Source organism: Symphodus melops, assembly GCF_947650265.1.
Source record: "Symphodus melops genome assembly, chromosome: 19".
Classification (NCBI taxonomy): domain Eukaryota; kingdom Metazoa; phylum Chordata; class Actinopteri; order Labriformes; family Labridae; genus Symphodus; species Symphodus melops.
The window spans coordinates 15,251,783-15,279,443 of NC_136709.1; the positions used below are offsets into that span (position 1 = coordinate 15,251,783).

Consider the following 27,661-nt stretch of genomic DNA (forward strand, 5'->3'; position numbering starts at 1 on the left):
CTAGGCCCTTGGTGCCCCTCTATTTTCATTTTTGACAAATCTATTTCAATCACGTTTCACATAAAAAATGACAAATGTAATGCGCAGAAAGAGAGTATTATGTTGTCTCAAATTGTGTGCCGTTTTGTTGTTTTTCGCAACTATGACCAAATTAGATTTCCTTTCAGTCTCGGTTAAATGTTGTGTGAACTAGCTCTGTTGGAGCATAACAAAACCCATATCTATTATAAAGGAACATTTTTATGCTAACTTTTACACTGATGAATAAATCTGATGCTTTAGGTTCAAAACAGAAACAGCTTTGTGTGAAAATGTCATGTTGCTTTGGGGGTTGGGGTGGCTGCATGTGTCACTTCAAGACAAGGGAAAGACTAATGGCAAGGATTCTTCATGATGATTGAAGTCCAGTGAGTGTGTGTGTGTGTGTGTGTTGGGGGGGGGGGGGGAGGGGGGGGGGGGCTGCTACTCCTCTTCCCCAGGGGAGACAGAAACACACAGGGAGTTATTTCAATTAGTGAGATAGTGCCACAACAAAGAGCCCAACCTTCTCCCCGCTGCACATCCAGCCTGGACAGACACAGCTAATCAAATCAGGACAGTGATGTTGTAGTCTGTGATTTTGAGAGGGAGGGAGGGAGTGAGCAGAGAATAAAGTTGGGAGTACCTTTGACTCGGCTTCAGACATTAGGCTACCTGATTAATTCAAATTCCCAGGGATTGGGGATTTGTGGTCTGTAGTTTTCTTTTTTTTGCTTTTTGAGGATAATGGTCTCTTGGTAGCTTTGTTGTTCACAGGTCCCTTTCTGGTGTCACTTCAAAGCCATGTACAATTTGGGCCAGAGGGGGTTTTAGCCTGGCTTGACCAGACACACTTCCGAGCCCCTTTTCAAGTTTGGCACTTCACTTCTTTCTCTCTGACAGGCAATGGAAGCAGAGTCTAGGGGGCCCCCGAGCACTAATTACAGGTCACCATGTCAACTAAGAGGGGCTCTCCCCACTTTTAAACCTGTGACATCTCAAGGGGGAGAAACCTTAGGGTCCAGCATACAAATAATTCTTCTTAATAAACAAGGTAATCAAATATGTGTACATTTAGCCTCTTATCAAAGAAAGACACAGATGGTATCCACATTATGCTACATAAGGTTAGCTGTTCTTCACTTTCCCATGCTGTTTCCCTACTAAAAAGGCTGTTTTTTGGAACATTTGAAGGAAGCAGAAATGATCATTTCTGGCCTTGACATAGTTAATATGTTAGTCTATACAACAACACAGCCTGCAGTAGGCTACTAGGACTATAAAAAAGTATATGGAATTAAGAAGCCCATTTCAATCCCTTGGTCTATTTATGAGCATTTAACAGACTTTTATTTACACTCATAGTAGACGCTTGCATACTCATATATCCAACTCAGACTGATAGTTTAAACGATTATAACTGATTATATAAACGACCATTAACAGACTCGTTACATTCTTTTAATAGGCTACTCCCCTGAGAAAATGTAATACACGCTACTAACTTTTTAAATTACATTCCTTGTCAAAAAATAAGGCTTATAAAAGACTCCCAGCTTCGGGTGATGCTTTACATCACATTACCTATTTATATGGAGAACGTGTTTTTAAAAACGGTCGACGCCGTTACAATTTCTCCACACAGACTTCCCAAATCAATGCGACAGAGCTCCTGTCTTGCACAGTCGGGAGGAATGGAATGAGAGGCAGCCGTGGGCGATACCAACTTGGAATTCCATAAGGGGTGTTTACTACTAGAGTTAAAGCAACTGTGGAGAACAAACGGTATTAACGCGCAAACGCAAACTAGCAAAAGCACATTGGAGCGTATATAGTTAATGAATTATATAATATGTGTTTTTCTTTTGACTCTATATGTATCAGTATGACTTCAGAGTCTTAAACCTTATCCCGGTCCTCCCCTTTTAGGATTCCTCTAACCGCACATGTATTCCTCTGGACTTGTTTCTGCTCCAGTCTGGACAGAGTGTGGCGTTAGCTGAAGGCGGCAGAACAACGACTCTTCCCTAAAACTTTCTCAAGTCTTTTCGAAACTGAGGATATTTCCATACCTTTTTGTTTTGTCATAACAGCTACAAAACCTTTTGGATTAACACTTACAAAAAAAAAACAGGAATACTTTGTTTTCTCGTCAAAAGGTGGGTTTTGCTCGACTACCGAGATGCTTTCTATCTTTATCCGTTTACATTTCGTCACTCCAGGAATCTTAACGGTTACCAACAACTGTGACGTAGATGCTGCAGTTTGAATCATTGAAATATCTCAGGTAAAATTGTTTTGCCTAGTTTGATGGTTTTTTTTATTAGGAACAGCGTGTTTTAAAGTTGTTTAAAGTATTAAGTTATGTTGCTTCACCGACAGTGATGCTGCCAGAATATGTGAATGTAGCCACGACATATGAGTAACCGGGTCGAATTTTTAATATTTATTGAGCAAATATGAAACAGACACCAGCAAAAATACAGTAGGTATTTATTATTAACTTATGAAGATTTTCAGACATGGATACCTTGCGAAGAGCAAAGTTAAAGTTAGTGTCTCAACTACTGTATGTCAATATTTGCACATTATAAGAGGAAAAGTTGCAAAAAGTCCTCCATTGTTATTGCTGTGTAGTTACCATGCCATTCGTTCCCAAAACATCCTTTCAACAGCCCTAAAAGGATGTTAAAAAAACGTGTAATCTATGCTAATCAACCCTGTTTGGAGCAAAACATTCACAATTTCTTTCCTTCAAGACACACTTAAAAGTCGTCTTCTTAGTATTCAGGAATGCCAACAATTTCCTCTTCTGTTTAATATTAGTCAAAAGATTATGAGGCAAAATGAGGCAGTGGGAATCCTCACGTTTTTCCAACAAAGTCTAACTTTTAGGCTGTGTGAAATGTTTGGGTAAACATTGATGTGTTTCTTATTAATGTCCTTGTTGAGAGTTGAGCAGTCCTCGGAGTAAGTCATGACTTAATGTCCAGGGGCACTTGGGCAGTTAGGATGCTTTGCCAATTGAACTTTTACACTGTGGTTGATTGTTTTGACTACCTTTGTCACAGTCATTTCCAAATAAGAACTCAGCTATGTTGGGTAATTAATATTTTTTTCACATCATGTAAAAGGTTCAGATTTATGATTCAGTTAGAGGATCCCCTCCAAGGGTTGAAAATAAACATGGCAACTCATCCAGTACACATGGTAGGTTAATCAGTTGGTTATCTTGTGTGGCTGGTTCTCAAGCACATAGTGTGGGACATGCCAACAAGGTCTTTGCTCCAGCTGTGTGAAGGAAAACGGATGGAAAAGCACCACATTCATGACTGATACAGAGAGAGCGAGATGGTGCAGGTGCTGTCTGAACAGGAAGAGCACCGCTTGAGTAGGAAACAAAAAGGAAACGTGTGAACAAAGATGACTGCTGTGTGTGTGTGTGTGTGTGTGTGCGTGTGTGTGTGTGTGCGTGTGTGTCAGTCGGTGACTCATTCAGATGAATGTGTTGGAATGTGTGATGGGATGGCCCACAATTGCTCAAGGTAACATCCCTCATCCCACTTTATGCTTCATGAGAGTAACAAATATGTGTGGCCAATTCGTTGTGAAGGTTTTAACCTTTATTTTTTTGAATCTTTTGCTGTCATTAAAACTGACTAATAAATATAACGTCATGGTATGCTTTAGCACATGCTGGATCTTTTGTTTTCCATCATTTTCATGAAACTCTGCATCAAAAGAGCCTCAGGGCTGACTTTCTTTGATGCTAAAGCTATGCTGTGAATACATAAACTGTTACACCAAGTACCTGAGCTGAAGAAGGAAGTATTTGTAGCATTATGGGTAACTGGAGATAACCCATTATGTGCTTTTTTTACATAATCGTCTTCTTACAATGCAAATTCTCCCAGGGAAGCCTGACATGCTCGGAGCCAACTTTGAAAGTACTTCACAAGCATCTCTGTTAAATGTTCTCTTCTAGATCCATCACTATGATCCGCCTTCAGCCCTGTTGCTATAAGGTGTAAAACACACGACGTATTGAGTGTCATGATAATGTAATTGAAGATTGAGCGGGGTGGTGCAACTCCATGACAGAGGATGACATGACTTATTGTCATAAAGAAGAAGATACTTTATCTCATACTGTCCTTTTGCATCAGGCATCTCCATATGTCTTGGTGTTAGTTGTACGGGGGCCCTGGGCTCTTCACTCATCGCTCTACACTATCCAGTCCTTGTTACAGTTTTTGTAATCAACCTATAAATCTTAGGAAGTCCAACTTTGAAAGCGGTTTCTTAAAAACGCCAAAAATTGGAGGCTGTGTGATTGGAAGGTTGAAGCTTGAATTATTTCTCTGGATTGTATGGCCCTTTGAGTGTACATGAAGACCATCAACATACCTCTTCTGCTACTGCAGGGATGTTGCATGACTTCTCAGATTCATGTCTCAAGTGCACCAAAAGGGACAGACGGAAAAAATAGGTCAGTTCTTCCTGCATTTGTCTCCCTTTCTCCCCTTTCCTTGAATTGTGTTTTTCTTTTTTTTTTTTTCTCTCCCTCAGCTTACTTTGCCTTCACGAGCGCAGCTCAAGTCCTTTCAAGGAAGTGGACCAAAGAGATTTAACCTGCCAGCATCCCCCCCCCCCCCAAGAGGATATTATCAGCTTATCTCACACGCTCCTTACAACAGCTCATGGGGCTTCCTGCAGGATATTTAGTTGATTTTGGTGGGGATTGCTAGCAGGTAGATGTGACACTGAGACCTTTAGTTTGTGGCTCACCTACAGAAGATACTTGACTTAAACAACAGGTTTTGCAACCTGATTTAATCTCTGTTATAATTGAAATTCTAAGGCTAATGTAAGATGCGCACATTAAGCAATAGGGCCAACTTATGTGCATACACCATCCTGATTTATAGTCATTCATCGGCTATCGGTTTCTGCAGAGTTCAGATATCTAAAGTTTTTTTTTCAATGTCACAAAATGCAGCAATTCACTCTTAACAGGTAAAATGATTAAACTGAGAAGAAGAGACATGCTAAGTTTCAACTATGACACTTGTGACTCTGCTCCTGTGTGACAATGTAAACAATAGCAGGCAGACCTGTTGCAAAGACGAGGCTCAGAAAACCAACTTTCAGCATCCTTTTTTACTCTGTGAAACGGAATATTGTTGCCGGAAACAAAAGAGCAGGGCTTGGTTGGGGTTTGCTGTAATGGCAGCTCATTTCTTAACCTTCTCTTTTGGAGCTACTTGGACTATTTTGAGCGTATGTAATGGTCGGGTTGACGTCCTTGTGGTTTGTTGCTCTACGATTGCTAGTTTTGTGAGGTTGCTCATGCTCAGTCCAAGCCCAAATGCTGGGTGGGGAGGGAAGGGAGCGTCTACTGACTCTGTTCTAACTTGTCTTGCAGTGTGTGTGTGTGTGTGTGTGTGTGTGTGTGTGTGCGCTCTGATTCTTCGCTAAGAGCCACATGGAAGCCAGATGTTATGAAAGTTGAAATCATGTAAGTTTTTTGTTCCTGCGGACATATTTACTTGAAGCTTGATGTTAATTATGTGTTACTGTTGAAAACGTGCCGTATGTGACCTGGTCATTTTTTCTCTTTCTGACTGACATTTTAATGTTGTGTACACACTTCAAAAACACCAAGAGCCCACTCTGAACTGGAGCAGATGAGAGGTGTATAAATGCATCCATACACTTCAGTACTGCTCATTTTAATGCAGATTTGAATTATATTTGAAGGACATGTTTGATACAGTAGTTCTTCCAAAATTTGAACATGAACATTAAAGATTGAATTCCTTAAAGTAACCCCTGTATGGTGATATACATTTCCACCCTTATAAGAACCGTATTGAGCATAGTTTAGTCTATGATTCGACACAAGTTACCTGTTGCTGGGCAGCAATGTGGATAATGATGGATTGGTTGACAACACTGAAGCAGTTTGCAAGTGGTGTTCATGAGATATTCTCATGTATGTAATTTCCCAAGTATATGCAGTAATGTATAGTCTTATATGAAACATTTTGCAATGAATCAGATTTCAGACAAGAATGAATGGTTTGCTTTTGTGTTAAAGCATGAAAACAATTCCTCCCTTTCTTTTATAGAGCCTTTAAATCCTCACTGGATTATATTTTGAATCCCGTTTGAATCGTGAGATTCCCGAAGATTCCCACCCTTCATTTAACTTTCAACTGTCCATAAAGCTTTTGACAAGAATGATTGATGACACATATTTCCACCTCAGATTTCTTTGCCCTGATAGCTGGTGCCAACATGATTCAACTTTAATCCGACAGCAGCTGAGAGGCTGGTTATTTAGCATTTCACAGAAAGTAATCAAAGTCCTTTGCTGCCACTTTCATATTTCTATGTCCATCAAGAATGTGAATAAGCCATCAAGCTTGAAGGTGCTTCACCTTCTTAGTATGAGAGGAATGCATGGACAGAGGCTGTTCTGATGGTTGAAAGTTGAAATGAGGTGAAACGTCTTTAACATAATAAGAATTTCCTCTCCAGTGAATTCAAATAATGTGTGTTAAATATTTAAGCAGCATTTAAATTGTTAGCTGTGGTTGAGCCTGAGGCCACCCACCATCCAATTCCTCATCTTTTCTCTCTGAATTATGCAACAGTGTTATAATACCATGCTGTGTCCGGGCCTGGCCTTTAGGGTTAATGAGTGTGACATTTGATGAAGGGACACATCCAGACAGCGAATACACTGATTACATTTTAGGTGAAAGAAGATGACACTTTCATGATTTATGTGTGTTTTGGATGATGACCATAATTCTGATCCTGCGTTTAAATAACTTGATATTAGTCGTTAAACTCTGGTTGAGGCTCTCTGACTTTCAGTCTGACTCCGAGCCAGAAACAAACAGTTTATCTTCCCTGTCAGCCCAGTGGAAATAGACGTCACAAATATCTGCTAGATGATCTGATGGGCAAAGGATCATGGGAATCAGGGTCTTAAATAGTAGTGTGTGTTTTCCCTCTGCCTCTGAGATTAGGTTCTAAGGCTAAAACTACACACACACACAGCATCCAGGTATTTGTGGGGGCACAGATAAACATACCTCTAGGCTCTATTATTAGCAGCAAGTGACACAATTATTTGTTTACTCCATCTTTGGTCTGTTGACAGCAGTGAAAGTCAAAGACATAAAAATGGCTTTTTTTTGCCAAACAAAATGCTGCGTTTCCTGTACATAACTACAGCCGCTTCCTGACATCATGACTTGCAAGCCTTAAATTCCAAAACAGACGTTGAGGCCGTCGACGGTTTGGTAGCCAAGCATGTCGCCTCCTAGCATGCCTTTTTCCTCTTTATTCTTTCTCACCTAGTCCCTCCTTTTCGAGTGTCAGTAGTTTAAAAAGTGGAGAGGAGGGAAGTCTCGCTGTGAAGGCTAATTCCATCTTGTGACGGATGTGATTTAGAGCTCCTCGTCAGCTCAGCAGCATTTCTCATCAGCTGAATAAACAGATCTCTTGGCAGCGAGCTGCAGAAAGAAAACGAGCGGTTCGGATCCAGTCGTTGGCACTATTTATTATAGTCATGCCCTTTCAGCAAAGGCATATTGTGTCAGCATCTGTAGCTCATGAAACAGGCTTCCTCCTACGACAACAAAAAAAAAATTAGAATTCACTTTGTCTTTTCATCAGAGCAGAAATCTTTGTCGGAACAACAAGCTGCAACACAAAATCTAAAATTGTTGACCATGAATTTGCGAAAAGCTGAAACACTTGAAGTTCTTGTACATGTGTACACACAGGAAACACTTGGAGTGGAGTAACATTAACATGGCAGTTTATCTAAAAAAGAGTTGATTCCAAAAACTGTAAACGCACCTTAACTCAGATTTGCTTAATTTACTCTTAGAATGTGAACAAAATGTCTGCGTGTTAGAGAGTAAGTAATATGAAAATATACCATTGTGGCAATGGATTTTTGTTGTTTTTTATTATCTTGTTGACATATAGTGTCGCCCAACTTGTGATTTTTATATGTTGGTGAATTGATCATTATATAGTTGTATTTTATTGTTCTGTACTTTATCCTTCAACTTTTTGTGGGAGGTCCTGATGCAGCCATGTCGTCGGTACAGCAGGTGAAAACAAACGCTGTGAATTGGTTGAGCTTCACGTGACTTGTGTTCGAACACAGTTCAGCTCCACATCAGGGATTACGGTGGGTGCAGGTTGCAGGATGCTGCTCGGTGACGCCGTTTGAGCGCACATGGAGACGATGGCGCTGCTACTCGTTGTGTGTGCATCAGGAATCAAAGGCCGCCATTGTTAAAATGAGAAGCAGATGTTAGTGAGGAATTCTCCTGACTGCAGCAGTTTTTTTTTTTCCTTTTTCATGCCTAAGCTTCGAAGCGCTGCGTCTCTGTGCTCTCCCTCTCTCTGCTGCATATATTCCCCCCCCCCCCTGCTCTTTTTGTTTTCTCTTTGACACAAACTCTACCTGGAGCTATTCTTAAATCCACACGGTGACAGCTTCCTTTAGTTGGCCTGTTCCCTCTTCTCCAAGCAAAGGAAGTTTTCTTTGGCTCTACCATCCAGCAGTTAGACACAGGGACTCTCTGATGTCAATGGAGGAGGGAAAGAATGAGAAAAAGAGAGGTATGGTCATGACTGAGGCCCTTTCATTCTCTCGTTTTGGATTCGGTGTCAAGCCCTAACTCTGAGGTTTGCCACGTTGACAGTATCCCTGTTTTTGAGGCTGAAAGGCCAGAGGAAGCTCTGCTGGCCGCTCTTTGTGCGTGCTTGAGCTGCTCTCGATGGGTCTTTGGTGTTGCATCACACTTTGCGTGGCAGTGAGAGGGGGGGTCTGAAAGCAGCAATAATTTCATTATCCAGCACTCTCTTCCCTCACACAGAGTTCACGCTCCACAGTGTGTAACACAATCCACCCCTTAATTTCATGCTGGACATTCCCTCTGTGGTGATGTCTCATGTGCAGACCAGACATGACCCAATAGCCCTTTAAAGCCATCAATAATGACTTGACTCGGTTATGTCTGACTAAGCCGTCTCTACGACTGTTCTACTTCAGCTTTTACCACTAACATTCAACAATGGGATAAACAAGTCATGAATAAGATGTCTGTGAAAGTCAGGACTCCTTGCTCCATCTTTTAGCTGTAGCCATTTTTATTCTTGCCATAAAGAGACATTTTAAGATGGGGGAGGATATAAGAATGGACTTGCCCTGAGTGTAACATGAACTCAGGGTGATGTGATTCATCACTTACACAATCATACAGTCAAACTCACAATTCATCAAAGATTCAGAAACAATTGACTAAAACTTATGACTGTCTTCTGTATTCATCTGTGGAAAGAGATGTTACAGTGGAGACAGCAATGAGGAAAGTCAAGGAGGCGTTTGTTTTTCTGTATTTATTTTGCTTTTTAAACTTCCTACCAAAAGTTTGTCGCATTTTTACAGTAAAGCTAACGCTAGCAGCAGCTAAACTCAGCTTAGCACCAGGAATCCAAACAGCCAGCTCGGACCTAACCAGAGGTTATCATTCCCTCTGTGCCTGCTGATATTTAGTGACTTCAATGATGATAAAATGCAAAACTAGCTGGTGACAGTTTCATAGAAGGGACTTCCTCTCAGTGAAAAAAGTTGACCTACTGTATTTAAAGACTGATTCTATGGACAGAGCTAACAGAGTGCTACAGTTATTAAAGCATGATACTAGCTGATCACATACAATACAGACGTGTAGTGTTGCAGCAGAGCCCCCAGCAGGCGTTTTCCAAGGGATTGCTACGATAATCTGTAAATCAAAACCTGCACCTTAGGGTTCTACGGCTGCCATTTCTTTCTTTCTGTCAGCATGAATGCTTACTGAAACCCTTTTAAACAGTATTTTCTGCAGGTATATCAGTCCCCGCTTACTGTAAATGCTCTGGAAGGAAAGTGGGGCGGGGAATGGAAGGAAGGCATCCAATTAGTTGGATCTCACTTCTAATTAACCCCACTGCCATCGCACACAGCTCAACCACTCTGTATTAACACCTGACATATGGTCACGGCTCGAGAGCAGGGGGGGGGGTGAATGCCTGCCCTGTACGTGTGTCTCTTTTTTTTTTTTTATTTGCATCGACACGTGTGAGTTTGTATCTGCGGCTGCAGTGCTGCTGTGTTACGTCAAGGTCAGCGGCAGTGCGGGAGTCGTCCCAGTCAGAGCTCATCAGCAGAGTTTGCTGAGTGGCCGGTTGCCCGCCACACTGCACAGCCAATGACCAGCTCTAATGAGAACTGATGCTGAATGTCAACAGTATGTGTATTTATGGCCGCACGGCCCACAATGCTCCCTGTCTGTGCGGCAACAAAGCAGTGTTATATGTCTACAGCAGGCGTATTGAATGGGTACTTACTCTGAGAAGCACTTCGTGACTTTGCAGCAGAAGTCCAAGCCTGCAGTTAAAGCTGTTGTTTATTAGCAGCTTTCCTTGAAGTAGTTTTTTTTGTGAGTTTCTGCCTCTGCGTTCTATGTTAAAGCTAGAACTGCACTGACTTCAAAGCATGTTTTTATACTTATATAATATGAGTTTGTCAAGACATGGTGACACTTCATCTTCATCTTCGTGTCTTTGGATAGCTGGGAGGGGCCTCATACTTGAGCAAAAAAAAAAAAAAAAAAAGGAAGCCTGAACTCCTCAACTTCTGTGTGTGGTAAATGGCCCTTTAATCCCCTGATTGCATCTTTTGAAATGCTAATTGTTTTTCACTCCGTGATGTGTTCCCTTTGGGTGTCTTTCCTATCTGTTTTTAATGACAACATGGCTTCAAGGTGAGTGACTTTCAACAGGAAGAAGTGATAATCAGGATTGATTGTTCTTTAACATTCTTTTGTCTGGTGTGAGACTTTTCACACCCCGCTGAAGGTCTCGTCACGTCTTCGGGCACAGATCACGTCGTGTGAGTGCGAGAGAATCAAAAGACAATTGTTCATGTTGGAGCTGTGCGTTTACTCTCTCTCTGTCTCTCTCTCTCTCTCTCTCTCTCTCTCTCTCTCTCTCATATATAGCTTGTTACAAAGCTAGGCAATATAAATGTATTTGAAGGCTAGCAAAATGTCTAACTTTGAATATAGTCTTCTTTTGTTGTATATACACACTTTATTGTAGTAGAACCAGAAATGAATTTGATGCTATAAGTAAGGATGGTGTTTGTTATTTTATTATCAATATTTAATGCCCTTATCAAGTCTTCTCTTTATCAATACCAACGTCAACACTTTTCTATAATGTGATGGGAAGATCAGACAGCAATATGTTTTTAACAAATACATTTTAGCTCCAAACAAATGACAGTACATTATCACCAGAACCTCCATTTTCATCTTCTTGAAATCACCTTTGAACTCCAGCCACAGATCTTTTTTCCATATTTCCTAAATACGACTCAGAAGTATTTTAGGGAGGTGGAACTTTCATGCTACTACTACAGCGGCCTTTCATTGATTTTTACAGACGTGTACAGTGTTGTGTAGAGACGCTCCAATGTTTCAGTTCACCATCAGTATCCTGATGACGTGCATCGGCCTATCAGCAAACAGTGGCATGCATGTATGCACTGACGTGTATATATAACTGCTGATCTAGAGAGGAGTTGTTTTTAAAGGTGTTGGATTAACTGATTCCTTTTCTTGGTCAGGACATAAAGGAAAAATGTGATCAGTGTGGGAGTCTTACGCGTTACACCGTCATCACAAGACGACAGCAGAAGGCAGCTGAGTGAATTCACAGGAAGAGCTGCCAGGAGCAAAACATGAAGCTGATTAGCAGAGATGTTTGGCAACATGTAGTTGTCATCTTAACACTCAGTGCGTACGTTTCTTCACAGCTGATGAAGTCATCGTTTTTGGCTGCTGTTGTTATACTCATTTCATCACCTTGGCTAAACACATTTGTGAGGGTTTCAGTGGGGTCTTGAGGTGTTAGTCAACTTGTCTCTGTGTTTCTTAAATTCATCGTTACGCATCATCTGTTCCTCTCCAGACAGATGCTCTCTTGGTCTTTCTTGTGTCCAATCAGAGTATTTTATTTTCAGCAAAAATGACACGATATTGTTGTCAACAGTACAGCTGCTGCGTCATTAAACCCTTCTTCTCCTGTGATTCCTCCCACAGTGTCTGACTCCAGCTCACGTCCACATGCTCTGCCTTGTGAGCGCTGCTTGGCCCGCTGAGCCTGAAGGTGCTGGTGTGTCTGCGCCGGGCTGTAGCTGAAGCACACATACAGAGGCCGCCGGTCCTGGTGGTGTCGGTGCCTGCGGTGGAAGCAGGCGGAGGGGCCTGTCCTGTCTGAGCCACACGAAGATGAACAAACTGAGCTTCCACAACAACAAAGCCATGCAGGACCGCCGCTGTGTCTGTGTCTTTTTGCCCAATGATGACACACTCAATGTCATTGTCAATGTGAGTCCCAGTACAAACACTGATTGTTCGTCAAAACTTTTCATTTAACTCGAGATGTAAAAACAAAAGAGTGAAGGGGAAGCGAAGGGAGCTGTTCTGGAAACAGACTAATGAGCTGTTTTGCTGAGAGCGATGAGAAAATATTTTTTAGAAACTTCCAACAACTATGACTTGACAGCCAATAGTCGGTTAGCTTTTTATTTACACTGAGCTAAATGTGAAATGAATTCACCTGAAAAATAACACGACAAAAACATCCACAGCACTTGTTAACAGAGTGTCAGCTCGATATTTATCAACACAGTTTAAGTCAAGTTTAAGTAAATGAAGACGAGGCCTCATGGCATGCTGCTCCAAAACATCTTCAGGTGTTTTTTATTGTTTTGACCCCACGAAAGAGAATTTTTTTTAATTCAGATTATATAAAACATAATGTGTAAAAAAAGAGAAAAAAAACAATGACACAACAATCAAGAAGAAGAATTGTTTAGCCTTTGATTTTCTCTGGACCGAGCTGCTTCCAGCTTTAAACCAAGCGAAGAAAACACTCTCTCTCGCTTCATATTTCTCATTGTATCAAACTCTTCTGACCCGGTTTAAAGGAAGTCACGGCGCTATCGAGGACAAACGGAGGGGTTTGGATTTCATAACGAATTGTGAAATTAATTCTTGGCAGCTGTCAGCTGGTGCTTAATGAAACACTGATTTGTTGTTGCAGAAATCGCAGGAATGTATTTAATCTCCGCAGGGATTATCTGATGTTTACTTTATGTAATAAATGTTCTGTGCACAATGTTCTTTTGTTGGACTGAGATATGTCCAGACAGGAACAACTTTGAAAACACGTTGGGACACCAGGTGGTGCGAGCATATATGTGATCAGTGATCTTCCGAGGTGACTTGTTTCCGAGAGGATTGAACTTTTTTTTGAAATTCATGATTGATGAAATTGAGGAAATTTAATTCAGACTAACGAGTCGCTCTGAAAACAGACAGACAAACAAATAGACCTCTAGATTAATTGTCTGCAGGTAAACAATGTTTTAGGGCTTCCACCCAAGTGAGCTGAAGTAAGAACGCAGCAGGATATGCCGTTGCACTGTGTAGTCGACTACACACTGACACATCCCTGTTTCTGGTTACATTTTTTGATTTATGTATACAGAAGTCAAAAGATGATCTCAATAATCTAAAACTCCTCCTCCTCCTCTTTCCTCCCCAGGTGAAGACTTTGTGCCAGGAACTGTTGGTGCAGGTGTGCGACCTCTTGAGGCTGAAGGACTGTCACCTGTTTGGACTCAGTGTTATTCAGAGTAAGCCTTTTTTTCCCGGTGATTCCTTTGGGGGAAACAACCTGACACATCCCACCTTGTGGTTGAGCAGTCTACATCTGTGTTTGTGTGATGCTGTTTGAAGTGAATCTGATGTCGAACCGTTTCAGCCATCAGCTAAACAAAGCAGTCTACTGTGACCGTCCCCCACATCTCTACTAATGTGGACCAAGCTTTGTTTTCAAAATATTGAAAGAAACATGAAATAGCGGAGCGATGCGGTCATAAAGAGCAACAAAGCCACATAGAAACATCGTAACCAGGCAGTTTTATTCCTCAGACCAATCCCTTGGCTGGGAAACAGGAATCTGCCCTAAACGTTGCATCTCTCACCTACATGTCATGGCGGTGTCCCAGGAACCGGGGCCTCCTGGTCCTGACTGGCTCCTATTGTGCTTCGAGGCTCCAGTTGTTTTTTTTTTACGGTGACGGCACTGTGAGGGCCGTGCAAGTGGAACGAGTCACCGTGTCTTTACTACAGCGAGGCAGACAGCGGGTGACAGTTGTAGGCAACTGCAAAGAGAGAGTTATTTGCAAAGGCAATGTTTTCAGACAGCTGGCCCCCAGATGAGCCAATGACGGTGCAGCAGGTCAGTTGAGCAGGAGCCAATGGGTCTGATTGTGGGACATTCCTAAAGTGCTTGTCTGAACAGCGTGAAATCCCCAAGGCAAACAGAGGCCACCCACTCCCTGTGTGTCACCCGATGTCCCCCCGACCAAAGACAAGCTGCTGCATCACACATGGGTTCCGATGTAGTGAAACAATATTTGCATCATTAATGAGTGGAAGAAACAGGTGTTTTGAGTAAACTTTCCTGTAAAAGTTTTGCCGAGTTGCTAATTTCCTCCCTGGTTTAAATATCTATGATAAGCGTAGTATTAAATCTTGAAACCAATTTAAAAAAAAGAAAGAAGAACAACCTTTGCAGTTTTCTATCAGCTCCAGTGTCTTCAATGTAAATATATATTCTGTATTTTTAATCTGCGTCGTTTTTGCATTTAATGTCCAGACTAAATCAGTTGATGAAGATAATTAAGGCTGTGTTTTTCAAAAGAATCGGCTGGATCTGTTCTGTTCTATTCCTCTGTAACTCCCTCCACATTTGTACAAAACTAACAAAGTGATTGAAATTCGATTTATTAAAAACTGCAATCCTCAAACAATCTACCAACAATGACATTCCTGTTTATTAAAATAACATGATGCATCAAATGTTTCAGACACTAAGCGTAGGTTCAAAGTTCATTCCTTTAAGTCTTAAAGAAATAAAAACACGTCAACTCCAAATACTCCTCAATGACAACTTCTCACAGTAATGTTTTTTAGATTTGCCTGATCAGCAGGAATGTTGTTTGTGAAATGTTGTTTTACTGAGTACTTTCTTAAATGTAATGCTTGGATTTCTCTAACAGCACAAATCAAATATGACTAAACTCGAGTCCATCCGCACGGCGACAGAGATCCCTGCAGTGGAGAAAATGCAGCATAGTGCCGCGCGTGTAAAATAAATGATAATGTTGATGTTACTGGCTGATGAAGTGGAGTAATAGAAGGAGAAGGGATCAGGTCCTGGAGTAAATGTGCTCCTGTATTGTGGTCTAAGGCTGCCTGTTGTACGTCTTAATAAAGCGAGCTTATGCAAGGCTCTGGTCAGTTGTCTCTAACGAACACTCAGGTCATAATATAAAGATAGTACATGGTGTCAAAGGTCAGTCCAGTTTGTCATTTGGCGGATTTGAGAAGCACCACTTACACAGCTATCTGACCGACCCGATTAAATGATGTCTTGTTGAAAGATAATTAAACTTTAAACTAAATGTGGTGAAAACAAGGCTATAACATGATGGTTATTTGTCATTATGTCGTAACAAACATAAAATGTGTTTTCTAGTCTTTTTTACACTTTGAAATTCAGATTTTTTTTTTCAGTGGGTTTTCACTGTATGTAAACTGAGTCGTCAGATGTGCAGGGCTGCAGCTCATGAAAGGCGTCAGTTCAGGAGAAGATTAAGAGCTGACAGAGTTAGGTGAGGGAGTGAGGAGGAGCAGCAGAGGCAAAGAGTACAAAGAGAAGTGCACAGGCTGTCTGATGTGACGGCTCGGAGGCAGGCTTTGAATAGGGTGCACTCAGGGGAGAATACACCCTACACACACACACACAACTTGAAGGTATCTATACATCCAAAAACACACACACACACACACACACACACACACACACACACACACACACACACACACACACACTCACACACTCACATTGATGAAACAGAAAACTGGTGTCTGAGCTAAACCTGTAACTCTCCTCCTCTGACAGATAATGAACACATCTATATGGAGCTGGATCAAAAGCTATCCAAATATTGCCCCAAAGAATGGAAAAGAGAAGCCAGCAAGGTAAGAAGTTGATTCAGACACATTTAAAAAGTGAGACGAGGACATCGAGTCTCCAGTGTTACGTCACACTAAGAATGACTCACATTATTTACACTAGTGATGGGACAGAACTGGATTGTGTGTGAAGTGTAATTGATCATTTTCTTGAATGCACAATATGTGAAATGATGTTCCTGTCATGTAGTGTTCTTAAATGATTCCATATTTCTATTGTGTCCCAGGTTCATTGAACTGGTCTGTTTTTAATAAATGTACGTCATTTCAATTTAAGGTTTTCTTTACAATTCCACTACAGAAGACACCAGTTTAAGATTAAATCACTTCAGCAGTCTGAAACCTGATCATCTTACACTGTTGTGTACTGATAAGGGAGGCTTTTCCCATCTAAAGAGGCAGCCGGAACACCCCATATGAAGGCTTACAATTGACCTAAAAGCTGCTCTCTTGCCTCACTCTCTCCGGGTTGTTTAATATAACACATGACACATGATTCATTGCTGTTTGACATTCTCCCTGTTATAGAAAATAAACAACCTTTACCTGTTTGGTTTTCAGGGCATCGACCAGTTCGGTCCTCCGATGATCATTCACTTCAGAGCTCAGTATTACGTAGAGAACGGGAGACTGATCAGGTAAACAACGTCTGATCGCTACAAACTATCCTAACATGACTCAGTTTAACCTGAGTTAATCTTCAACCTGCTTCATTCTGCAGTGACCGGGCAGCCAGGTACTATTACTACTGGCACCTGAGGAAACAGGTGCTGCTCTCTCAGTGCATCCAAAGAGAGGAGGCCTACTTCCTCCTGGCAGCCTTCGCCCTGCAGGCTGACCTGGGAAACTTCAAACGCAACAAGCACTTTGGGAAGTACTTTGAACCTGAAGCCTACTTCCCCCCATGGGTGAGTATGTCCAACAAGAACCGTGTGTGGGTGCGCGTGTCGAATTAAATTCAAAGAAGAGGTGATTTAAGATGACTGATCATCATGTTGCACTTTTCCTTCCCTTCATGTTCACACTGGGGCAGCTTTAAAAAGTGTTATTACATAAAGGACACCTACATACCGGCCTTTTGGGGGGGCATGCACCTCAACCATTTAAATCGACTTCCCCTGAAGAAGCTTTAAAGTAGTGTTAGATCTGAGTTTTGTACGAGTGGGTAGTCCTCCTGAGGTCAGTCTGTCTGATTTTTTTTATTTTTTTTTTTTAGGTGAGTCATGCTTTCCTCATAAAACATCAGTGACTTAAACAGGTCTCATCTCAAAATGACTCAAATGAAACCGCTGTGTCATCAACTGAGAGGCTGAAACCTATAGTAACGGCATGTTAGTGTTCTGACCTGCAGTAAATACAATATCGGTGTCTGTGGCCCACTTCCATTAATCACACTGTACAAACAGTTAGCGACAGCTCCACATCTGAGCATGTGGGATGTTCAGAACTGGGGCATTAAGTTTATTTTTGTCCCTGGAAGTGGCACACACGCACACATTTTTTTTTAATCTTGAGAAATACTCCGGCTGACATGGCTGTTCTGGCCACACTAGCCCCCTCCCCCCTCCATCTCTCCGGCTATGACAGCCACACCCGCCTGATTGCCTCTTCACTTCCTGTAATTAACCTCCTGCCTTCTTATCGCCACTCGAAACCAGCAGCGACAGGAAATTGCTTGATGATGAGCACTCCTCTACAGTAAGTCCCCCACACATTCAGACGGATAGAAAGTCCCGAGAAGCCACATGTGAAGCTTAGCGAGTGTGTTTCCAGCTCGTGCCCCTCCAGCTCTCATTCAGCCTCTCCACGTTGACATCTGTTTGGCCTGCAGCAGGGAGCTTCATTATGCCTATTGGCAACCTGTGTTGCCAATCTGCTCTGATGATTCTGAAGGACTTGAGGGCAGCCACGCCTGACATTGCTCTCTCTCTCTCTCTCTCTCTCTCTCTCTCTCTCTCTCTCTCTCTCTCTCTCTCTCTCTCTCTCTCTCTCTCTCTCTCTCTCTCTCTCTCTCTCTCTCTCTCTCTCTCTCTCTCTCTCTCTCTCTCTCTCTCTCCTCTCTCTCTCTCTCTCTCTCTCTCTCTCTCTCTCTCTCTCTCTCTCTCTCTCTCTCTCTCTCTCTCTCTCTCTCTCTCTCTCTCTCTCTCTCTCTCTCTCTCTCAGGTGATAGCAAAGCGCGGACGTGAGTACATCCTGAGGCATATCCCCAATATGCACAAAGATCAGTTTGCTCTCACGGCTTCCGAGGCTCATCTCAAATACATCAAGGAGTGTGCCCAGCTCGATGACGTCACTGTCCACTACTACAGACTCTACAAGGTGAGAGACGGGAACGTTCTCAGGTCGACAGCAGGAACATGAGAGTTTCTTCTGTCCAACATAATCAACTCTTCATGCAGATGACTTTGTTATTCACTATCTAGTGGAACACGACACAATAACAGTGAAATCAAAACGATGGCTACATCAAATAGAAGCAGTACAGTATTGAATGATGTTTAATGCATGCACCCCTGTTAAATAAGCAACAACCAAATCAAGTTTCTCTTATCATACATATCAAAGTTTCCAGTTCTTTAAGTAAAAAAGAAAAAAAACTGCTGACCTTGAAGTACTGACAGTAAAATGTCCAAATACCCACACGTAAATAAACGCATCTGATAGAATAAAACTATAGGATTGAAAATGGGTTAACTTGTTTTGTCTGTTTGACTACAGGAGCATTTAATGATGGGTTTTTTTCCCCTCCCGTTTATGTCACGAAAACTTGGTTTATGTTTGATTCTTCTCTTTAACAGGACAAGAAGGAAGTGGAGGCCTCACTAACATTAGGACTGACTTTACGAGGCATCCAAATATTTCAGGTATTGAACGTTTCCTACTCTGTAATGAGAAAGTAATGAATGTGGGATTTAAGGTTTTATTATTTTTGATAACATTTTCACTTCATTAGAAAAGTCTTGTCTGTGAAAAAGTCTACCAGCTTTGTTGGTTCAATCATTTCGATCCCTTTGAAAGAGAATTCTGGTAAATCTCAGTTTTTGTCTGTTTCATGTCCGTTGTTCCTACTTTGTCTTTTCTAAGATGCTAACTCTGTCTCTCGGCTTTCAGATGTGACTTTTCAAGGATCTTGATTTGGACTTTGTGCTCCATTGTTTTGTTTTGTTTTTGAAAGAGAGGGATCAGATGTTGAACTAAAGCGAGAGTTTTTGCTGTGTGGCCTCAGTGTGTTCTTTATACCTGTAATCACTGACTTCACCTGTCTGTAATTCTCTGTTGCAGAATGTGGGCACCGTAAGGCAGCTGTTGTACGACTTCCCCTGGACCAACGTGGGAAAACTCGTATTTGTGGTGAGCCAAACAAACCATCGCACCTTTTTCCACAAAGAAACATTGTCCATCGGTTGTTCGGTTTAGGTTGTTTATTTGACTTATTTAACCATCGATGTCGAAACCCGAGCATCTTCTGGTTCAGGGTAAATCTTTGTGAAATGCTCAGGGTTGTGGAAATTTTTACGCAGGGCTTCTTTTCTCTGCACTGCTGTTTTATCTTAGCCTGCAAGTCCTCTGGAACTAATCAGGGATTTAGGATGACTTTCCCTGCACACACACACACACACACACACACACACACACACACACACACACACACACACACAGACTGTAGACGGTGTACATACAGTATTTTCATGTAATCAGGAGCAGTATTTTCTCTCATATTATATACTCTCAGTCTTCTCTTCTGTGCTGTCTCAGCCTGTCGTTGAGCTGAGCTCAGCGCTCGGTTAATTTTCTTCCATAGGCTCTCTGATATTGTAGTTGATGTTCTCCATATATCTGCTTCACAGTGACAGTTTAACGTTTTCCGCCGGTCGACTATTAATCACAACCAGCAGAGGTCATTATTGCCTCTATCCATCGCAGACACACCCAGCCCTTTTGATTCTAATTTTAGCTACCGGTACTTTTCCTGTTTTTTTTATTTTATTTTATTTTTTTACACTTAAACTTTTAAACTTTAGAAGCAGGATAAATGACTCTGTAAATGCCTGAATCTGTAAATGCCTGAATTTCCCTCGGGATCAATAAAGTATCTATCTATCTATCTAAACTCTTCAGAAAAGATTCTTTGTTGTTCAAGACGTTGTGGCGAGTTTTGCTTTGGCCCCACTCTAGCGCAAAAAACCCCCAAAAAACGTTACATCTGCCAAACAGTTCACAGTGAACACATCCTGTTTTCCTCATTCAACATTTTTTTTTGCTTGTTTTTCTTTGAGCTTGCAGTCAGCATCGTCGTGCGAGCTATTCGACCGTGGCGTGGCTGCTGTGGTTTCACTGTGGAGGTGAAAGGCCCTTTCGTGGCTCCGTCCCGCCCTTCTTCTTCTTCTGAATAACAGGCTTTTGCCTCCACCACACCCACGAGTCACGTCACCCAGCACCGCGGCTGCAGCTTGGGCCGAGCGAGCCAGTGCAGAGCAGGGTGGAGGGACGTGTGGGCCCATAAATACCATATGTTGTGATGGTTTCGGGGGGGGGTTTCTGTTTAGGATATTGGCCAGGATAACTGAAGCTCATCCTTAAATTGAGTCTAAAGGAAGCAGGAGTCGTTGAATTCAGTGTTTCTGATGCAATAAGTGAAATAAAGTTGCATATAGAGTCCTCCTGAGAGTTCGATTGTCTTCCTGAATTTCCAAATGAAGTCATCCCCCTCGTGTCCTGTGGTGTTGGATTGGAGACTCTGCCTTAATAACCTCGCCAGTTTTCTGGTTGATGTTGAGGGATTTTTGGATGAAAGCGAGCCCCCTTTGACGCTGGGAGTTTTCGATGTGTGTGGCCTGTTTGGGAGGAATTTTTCGGAAAGAGGAGAAAGTTGTCCAGCTGTCCTCAGTGGAGAGTTTATATCGACTGACCCATGTGTACTGCACGAAACCTTTTAATAATCTCAAACCTGACACTAGTCTGCTGCTGCTGTGTTCATTCATCCGGCAAACCACCCGCAGTGAAGCCACTGATTTGTCATGTTTGGATTTTAAGTGATCTCAGCTGCTTCAGTCCTTCAGAGTTGGAGCCTATCACATTTCCCTCTATGAGCCTATACAAAGTGTTTAAACTTTAACTTAAAATGACACTGAAAACAAGGACTGGTTAACTGAGCCTTCATGGTGAAGATTTGAAAACAACCTAAAGGCTAATCAGTGATGCTAATCAGATCATCGAATTTAACAGAAATGTGTGTGCATGCACTATTAAGAACATGGATTACAGTAAATGTGCATCTATTACAAGCAAGAAGAAAAGGGAGCCTGGGTCAAAGGGTTAAGAAGAAAGTTGAGGCAGTGACCTTCTTTGACTCATTCTCTTTGGCTCATTCACCCTAACCCTAACTGCTCAGTACGATTTCATTGTTTTGCTGGTGGCAAACCTCAGTTTGAGGTTAAAGAAAAATACTCGACTGGAGAGAAGGAACAGAATGTTTTTCTGCCTTTTTTTTTTTCAAGCAAGTCTTCAATGATAACTCAGCCCTGAGATAATTATCAGACAGAGGAAGATGATTTCAATGAGCTGATTTGCCTGTACCTCACAGCCTCATACATGTAACGTGTTTCCCAACATGTGCACAGCTTGTAAACCAAGCTTGTTTTATTTAAAAAGGGGGTTGGGTAAATAGAAAGTAAACGTGCATTGCTGTGGTCAGAAATGTGCAGCTCTTTGCATTTTGCGGAGCTTTAATCCCCTCCCGTCACCTCCGAAAGCCCAAACCTTTGCAGAAACGTTGAGAGGTCTGTATTGAAAACAATCTTGCTGACACCAAAGGCAGCTGTTTTGGGGCTAAGCCTTTGCCAAAAGGAACTGGAGAGAAAGCACAAACCCACCATTTTAGTGTTTCTGTGCATTCATCCAACATGTCCTCCTCCTGCAAAATCATCAAATCTGCTCAAAAGCACTCAAACCTCAGTGTGTGAGGAAGAAGTTGCACTTCTGATTGCTGCGTTGTGTTTGGCTGCAGAAGAGTTTTAAGTTCCTCTCTGCGGTTTGCCTTCAGGCCTCTCTGATACGTCGTCACTTTCAAATCCACATACCTCATTAACTTATATTATTATCTGCTATCAATCAAAGTCTCCTGTCATCATCTGCTTTTTTTTTTCTCTCTCTCTCTTTTCTTCCTCTGCTCTCTCAGGGCAAGAAGTTTGAAATCCTCCCTGATGGTCTTCCCTCGGCCCGTAAACTCATCTACTACACAGGTTGTCCTGTGCGCTCTCGCCACCTCCTGCAGCTGCTCAGCAACAGCCACCGGCTTTACATGAACCTGCAGCCTGTTCTCAAGCAAGTCCGGCGACTGGAGGAAAATGAAGGTATTTACAGTGTTCCGTTATATATATATATATATATGATTATATACGATCATTTTGTTGTTTGTTACATTCTGTGCAAGAAACAGAAAAAAAGTCTGGTTCCTTTGATCGGTGTGAACACAAATATACCACAGTCCAAGACAAATCCTCCAACACACAGGCCCCTGTGAAAGCTCTGATTGGCTAATTAAACTGTTTATGTAACGAATCAACGAAAGAATGTGGCAATTAGTGAATTTGAGAGATGATGTTGATGATTTTGTCGACTCAGGTCAGAGTGAGCCAACCGGTTCTACCCGTTTCCAGCGTTTGTGCTACCATAAGCTAAGCTAAGCTAACTGTCTTGTAGCTGCATTTAAACTCTGACAGAAACTCCTTTCTTGCACTTGGTTTAATAAAACGATTAAACATTTCACATGATAGGATTGTGAATACTTTTTTTTTTTTCTTTTTTTTTTGTGTGTTGACGTGTTCGGAACAAATAAAGGAAATTACATTTTGAATTTGATTTGATAACATGAATAAAGAAGAGGCATACATCTGTAAACATTTGGAATAATGAATCACTCATCAAAATATTTGTTTGATTTCATTTCATTGAAATGATTCAACTTAGTAGCTCTCGTTAAATCTGCGTGTATTTTTGTCTGGTATCAGAGAAGAAGCAGTACAGGGAGTCGTACATCAGTGACGCTCTCGAGCTGGACATGGAACATCTGGACAAACGTTCCCGGGCCAGCGGCAGCAGTGCGGGGAGCGTGTCTCATCACAAACGCCTGTCCCGCCACTCCACCACCAGCCATGGTAGCTCGCACACCTCGGGCATCGAGACGGACAGCTTCAGGGCCCCGGGTCAGGCACCCCACAGGCCACTAAGAACCTGCAGCTCGTCCACAACCAGCCACGGAAGCTCACACACCTCGGGCATCGAGAGCAGCGGCAAGGAGCGCATACTGGACGATGATGGTGAGAGAGGAGGGTTAATGTGGAGTGCGTGTTTTATCCTTAAAGACAAACCCGACTCAGCAGCATTTCCTTTGAGTATAAGAAGTAAAAATAAAGTACTAATATAATGAAGTTATTTTTTTAGCAAAAAGGACCACCTTTGTGTCTGTTTCAATCAGTATTTTATATACATGTAAGTATGAAAAGAACTTGAAACATACAATAAGATCTTTGTTTATCATTTGCATCAGCAGCTTTTTATCCAAAATAAAAAGTAACAACTGGTTCATTGACACTTCTATACCGATAGCTAATCAAAGAAAGGTCCCTGTTGAAACATAAAGATCACCAACAGAAGACGATAACTGCAGACATGTTTTTAATTTGGACTTTATTTCTTCCCTTAGAAATAGAGATGCTGGTTGACGACCCCAAAGACTACGAGGAGCTTCATGAGATGGCTTTGGACCAGGAGCTGTGTATCCACATCACAGAGGACATGTTGACCATGTCGCCTGACCAGAGCAATGGATACTCAGGTAGAGATAGTTCAAACTCCTCCTGGCCTAACTCCTGACTTCTATCCCTGTTAAGAGTCTTTTAGGGTGAACTGTACTCTCTGCAGAAGCGTAACACTGTCGTATTCTTAGTTACCAAACAATTAGAGACAGACACCTCTAGAGAAGCATGCAACACAGAGGGTGAATTTCTTCTTTATCTGCCATTAATGAAGTGGTTTCTTACTAAAGCTAAATGTGTTCTTGTGTTCTCTGCAGGACTGATAGTGAAAGACGTCAGCTCCTCCACATCCAGCTCCTCCGAGACCGTCGTCAAGATGAGAGGACAGAGCATCGAGTCTCTGCCACAGGTAAATCACACTCCACTCATCACAGTAAGGTGTGCACCTGCATTAGCCTTTATGAGTTAGGTCATTGGTCATTGACTAACTTACTTTGAACTGCTGCTGCAGCGTCGAAATATTGATTTTTTTGGTTTGTTTGATTGTCTTCTACCAACAGACATCAGCTTGCAGGAAGCCTCAGTCCTCCACAGATCGTCACAGCCAGTCTCTCGACGACATCCGGCTCTACCAGAAGGACTGCCTGCAGTGGGCGGAGCTCTGCCAGGACACCGCCCACAGCTACACATTCGGCTGCGCTCAGGAGCTGAGTGACGGCGGCGGTGGTTATCAAGGCCTGGCCGAGCAGCGTGCCGGCATGCTCAGTGAGCAGCATCCCTTTCCCATTAAGAGAACCAACAAGTACTTCTCCCTGGACCTGACGAGCGACGAGGTCCCCGAGTTCGTGGTGTGACAGAAACAGAAAAGAGGCGACCTCAGGGTGACCTTTTCGTGACTCGTGTCAGATGTGGAAATGTTTCAGCCCTCAGGGAACGAGATGAGAGAGGAGCGTTGGAGAGGTGGTTTCTATTCTTGGCAGGAGTTTTTAGTAAACTGGCAACAAGTCTGCTGCCGCTCAGACGAATAACACATGAACAAACACGGAGGATTCTGGCTGAAATGGAAACTCAAAGAACAAAATAAAATGCGTCTTAAAAAACGTAACCTGAGCTGCTCCCCTGTGTGAAAGGAAACAAAAGGGATCATGTCATCATCTTTGAAATAACATTTTTATTCAAATGTGTCTCCTACAGAACCACATGTTGTGTTTGCTTCCTTTCTAAAGACAAAAGAAGTGTGTGCATGCACGAGGTGTTACAGCAGACAGAGACTCATGCACAGACACGGAGAGCATATCAAAGATGTTCTCCGGAGGACACAAAGGACAAAGTCATTCTGAGCTACAAACCAAAGATAAAAAAAGAAAGGAAAAAAACAAACTGCCCTCACACACATTTCAAAGTCATGGAGGGCAGGTGAACCTTCCCTCGGTTTTTCGTCTACACCACTTCATTTTACCTCAACAGGAAGTGCAGTGTGCCAACTCCCGCCTCTCAGACTGAACTCTTAATCAAGAACACACACCTGATGTGCCTTCATCCCTCTATGCAGGTGTCAAACCATCGCCTTGACAATCACACACCCTCACCTTTTCAGATCCAAGCCATCAGAACACAAAGCCTGACATTATTTTTAAACTGCACACAGACACAAACACACACACACTCCTTTATCAAGCCTGTTTTTAGTATTTCAAAACACGTCAGAAAGATTTCAAAATGTTTCTGTGAAATCAGACTGAGTTTTCTTGCAGGAATGAAGTTGAGTTACTTCCCTTCGTGTCCTGACTTGAGTGTAGTTTGCGGCCACAAAAGCCTCCCTGTAATCTACACTCAAAATGGAGGCCGCTTCGCTGTTGGCCAAAACAAAGCCTGCGTGTTAATGCAAACATGCAAGTCTTCTTTCCTGCTTGGCTTCATTTCACTTTTGTCTTCCTGTTTGTGTTACCCTGATCATGAACTGGAACTTGTTGCATCTTTTTTTTTTATTCTGCATCCTTTTTGATTTACCTGAGAGCTTTTTACATGTTGACTTTTTATTTGTATAAGCTGTCCAGACCTGTGTATGTTTAACAGTTATTGTGTGCGTGCTTGATGTCATTCAGTATTACAAACGGTATGTATGTGACAGTATTAAGGACGTGTGATGTTTGAGACTCTGAACAGGTTTTTTATCATTTGAATCTCACGAGCTGGAGAAGACTGTGGTCTCTTTGGAAGCTGTAACAAATCTTTGAAGGTTTCAAAATAACCAGTTAATGCCGACGCACGGTAACAAATAAGAAGGTGTTTTTATAGAAACTGTTCTGTCTGCTTAATTCAACATTTTCATACGTTAAATTCAAATCACACTCAACTGTAAAATGAACGAACCCCCAGAGTGACTTTTTTTTATTTTGAAATGAAATCATATCAAGATCCTGAAGATTGCAAATAGAACGGATCTTACTGGGCTGTGATAGTAAAATAATGTTTCATCGTTTAGGTGAAGGGCATATATTACTCCTTCATGACAATAGCCTCCCTAACAATCCCCCCGCACCCCATCAGTTTATCTCTTTTTACTTTAAAAAGCCAGACTTCAAAAGTGACAAATCAAAAAGTCAATTTGCAGAACAGTCTCTTGATCGAACATACATATGACAGCAGGGCTTCATATATATATACCGGTATATATGTGTATATATGTGTATATATATATGTGTGTATATATATATATATATATATATATATATATATATATATATACACAAAAAGTGTGTGTTCAAAGATAAACTGAGTATTTTTGTACCATTGAAGAAAAGCCACGTTCCCCCCCAGTTGTATACTTTTATGTTTAGCTAAGCTAGCCTTTCTTACGTGTTAGCTTCCTCCACATCTTACAAAATGATGATTGTTAGCAATCTTCTCATTTTACTCCCGGCAGGAATTGTTCTCACTCAATGTTCATACAGCTCCATGAATGATGTGGATTACACTGTAACAGTTCATCTGCAGATTAGATCCTAATTTGTTTCTTAAATTGATATGAAGCTTTCAGAGTTTACCTCATGTCTATCTGTCAGACAAGGTCCAGCTTGTTTACTCATTTACTCATTGTACTTCAGTTGTCACGATGTGTCGATTTTGTCAGACAAACAATCTCATACAAGATGTGAAATGATTTTAGAGCACTATGGTGTTTTGGTTTGTTGTTCTGATCAGCCTTAAAATACACCATGCCATTTTTAAAATCCTCCATTTTTACCTGTAAGCAATACAGCAACTAAACAAGTAAACAAAAACATTTGTGTAACACTTAAATGAGACACTGCTCGATAAAAACTTTGATATTTCTTACATTTTTTCCTCTTACCGTTTGTGCTTATTAATGAAAACATGTCATATTTTGACAAAGATTCTTATATTCAAACAGTATGTGTTGAGGTACATAGCCATACAGTCATAACCCTCGTCCTGAAAGTCTGCATAATTTTCTGATTTTCTTATATGGTCGAACTTACAATACGTAAGAGACTGTAAGTCTGTATGTTCGTGCCCATAATCCTTTCTGTGAAAGGATCCCTCCCTTCAGGATATTTTTTGTCACCCTGTAGTTAAAAAAAGAAAAGAAATGTTACTATGAAGTCTGGTCTGTGCCTTCTTGGTACTAACGCCCTCTATATCTAATAAAAAGGTACATTTATTTGCCAA

The 27,661-nt window shown here is 41.7% G+C and overlaps 1 protein-coding gene across 3 annotated transcripts; it reads left to right on the forward strand.

The window, feature by feature from the left end:
* Positions 1–1,966: 1,966 nt before the first annotated feature.
* On the forward strand, positions 1,967–27,661 carry frmd6 (FERM domain containing 6). 3 transcript variants are annotated; one of them, XM_079370271.1, is made up of 15 exons: positions 1,967–2,177; positions 4,443–4,507; positions 12,201–12,488; positions 13,711–13,801; positions 16,138–16,217; positions 16,773–16,849; positions 16,933–17,119; positions 18,375–18,530; positions 19,010–19,075; positions 19,494–19,562; positions 22,390–22,564; positions 23,222–23,530; positions 23,917–24,048; positions 24,286–24,377; positions 24,529–27,661. In XM_079370271.1, exons 3-15 carry the CDS (start codon positions 12,390–12,392, stop codon positions 24,820–24,822), a joined length of 1,827 nt encoding a protein of 608 aa, XP_079226397.1. In that variant the 5' UTR covers positions 1,967–2,177; positions 4,443–4,507; positions 12,201–12,389; the 3' UTR covers positions 24,823–27,661. The 3 variants fall into 3 exon arrangements, with proteins under 3 accessions (XP_079226397.1, XP_079226396.1, XP_079226398.1); XM_079370270.1 differs by lacking the exon at positions 4,443–4,507; XM_079370272.1 differs by lacking the exons at positions 1,967–2,177; positions 4,443–4,507 and adding an exon at positions 2,205–2,305.

What these genes read in the sequence shown, in the direction of transcription:
- frmd6 (XM_079370271.1), top strand. Translation starts at nt 12,390, where the DNA reads ATGAACAAACTGAGCTTCCACAACAACAAAGCCATGCAGGACCGCCGC. An exon ending in AAGCCTACTTCCCCCCATGG is followed by an intron (nt 17,120 to 18,374) that starts GTGAGTATGTCC and finishes TCTCTCTCTCAG; the next exon opens with GTGATAGCAAAGCGCGGACG. An exon ending in GAGGCATCCAAATATTTCAG is followed by an intron (nt 19,076 to 19,493) that starts GTATTGAACGTT and finishes TCTCTGTTGCAG; the next exon opens with AATGTGGGCACCGTAAGGCA.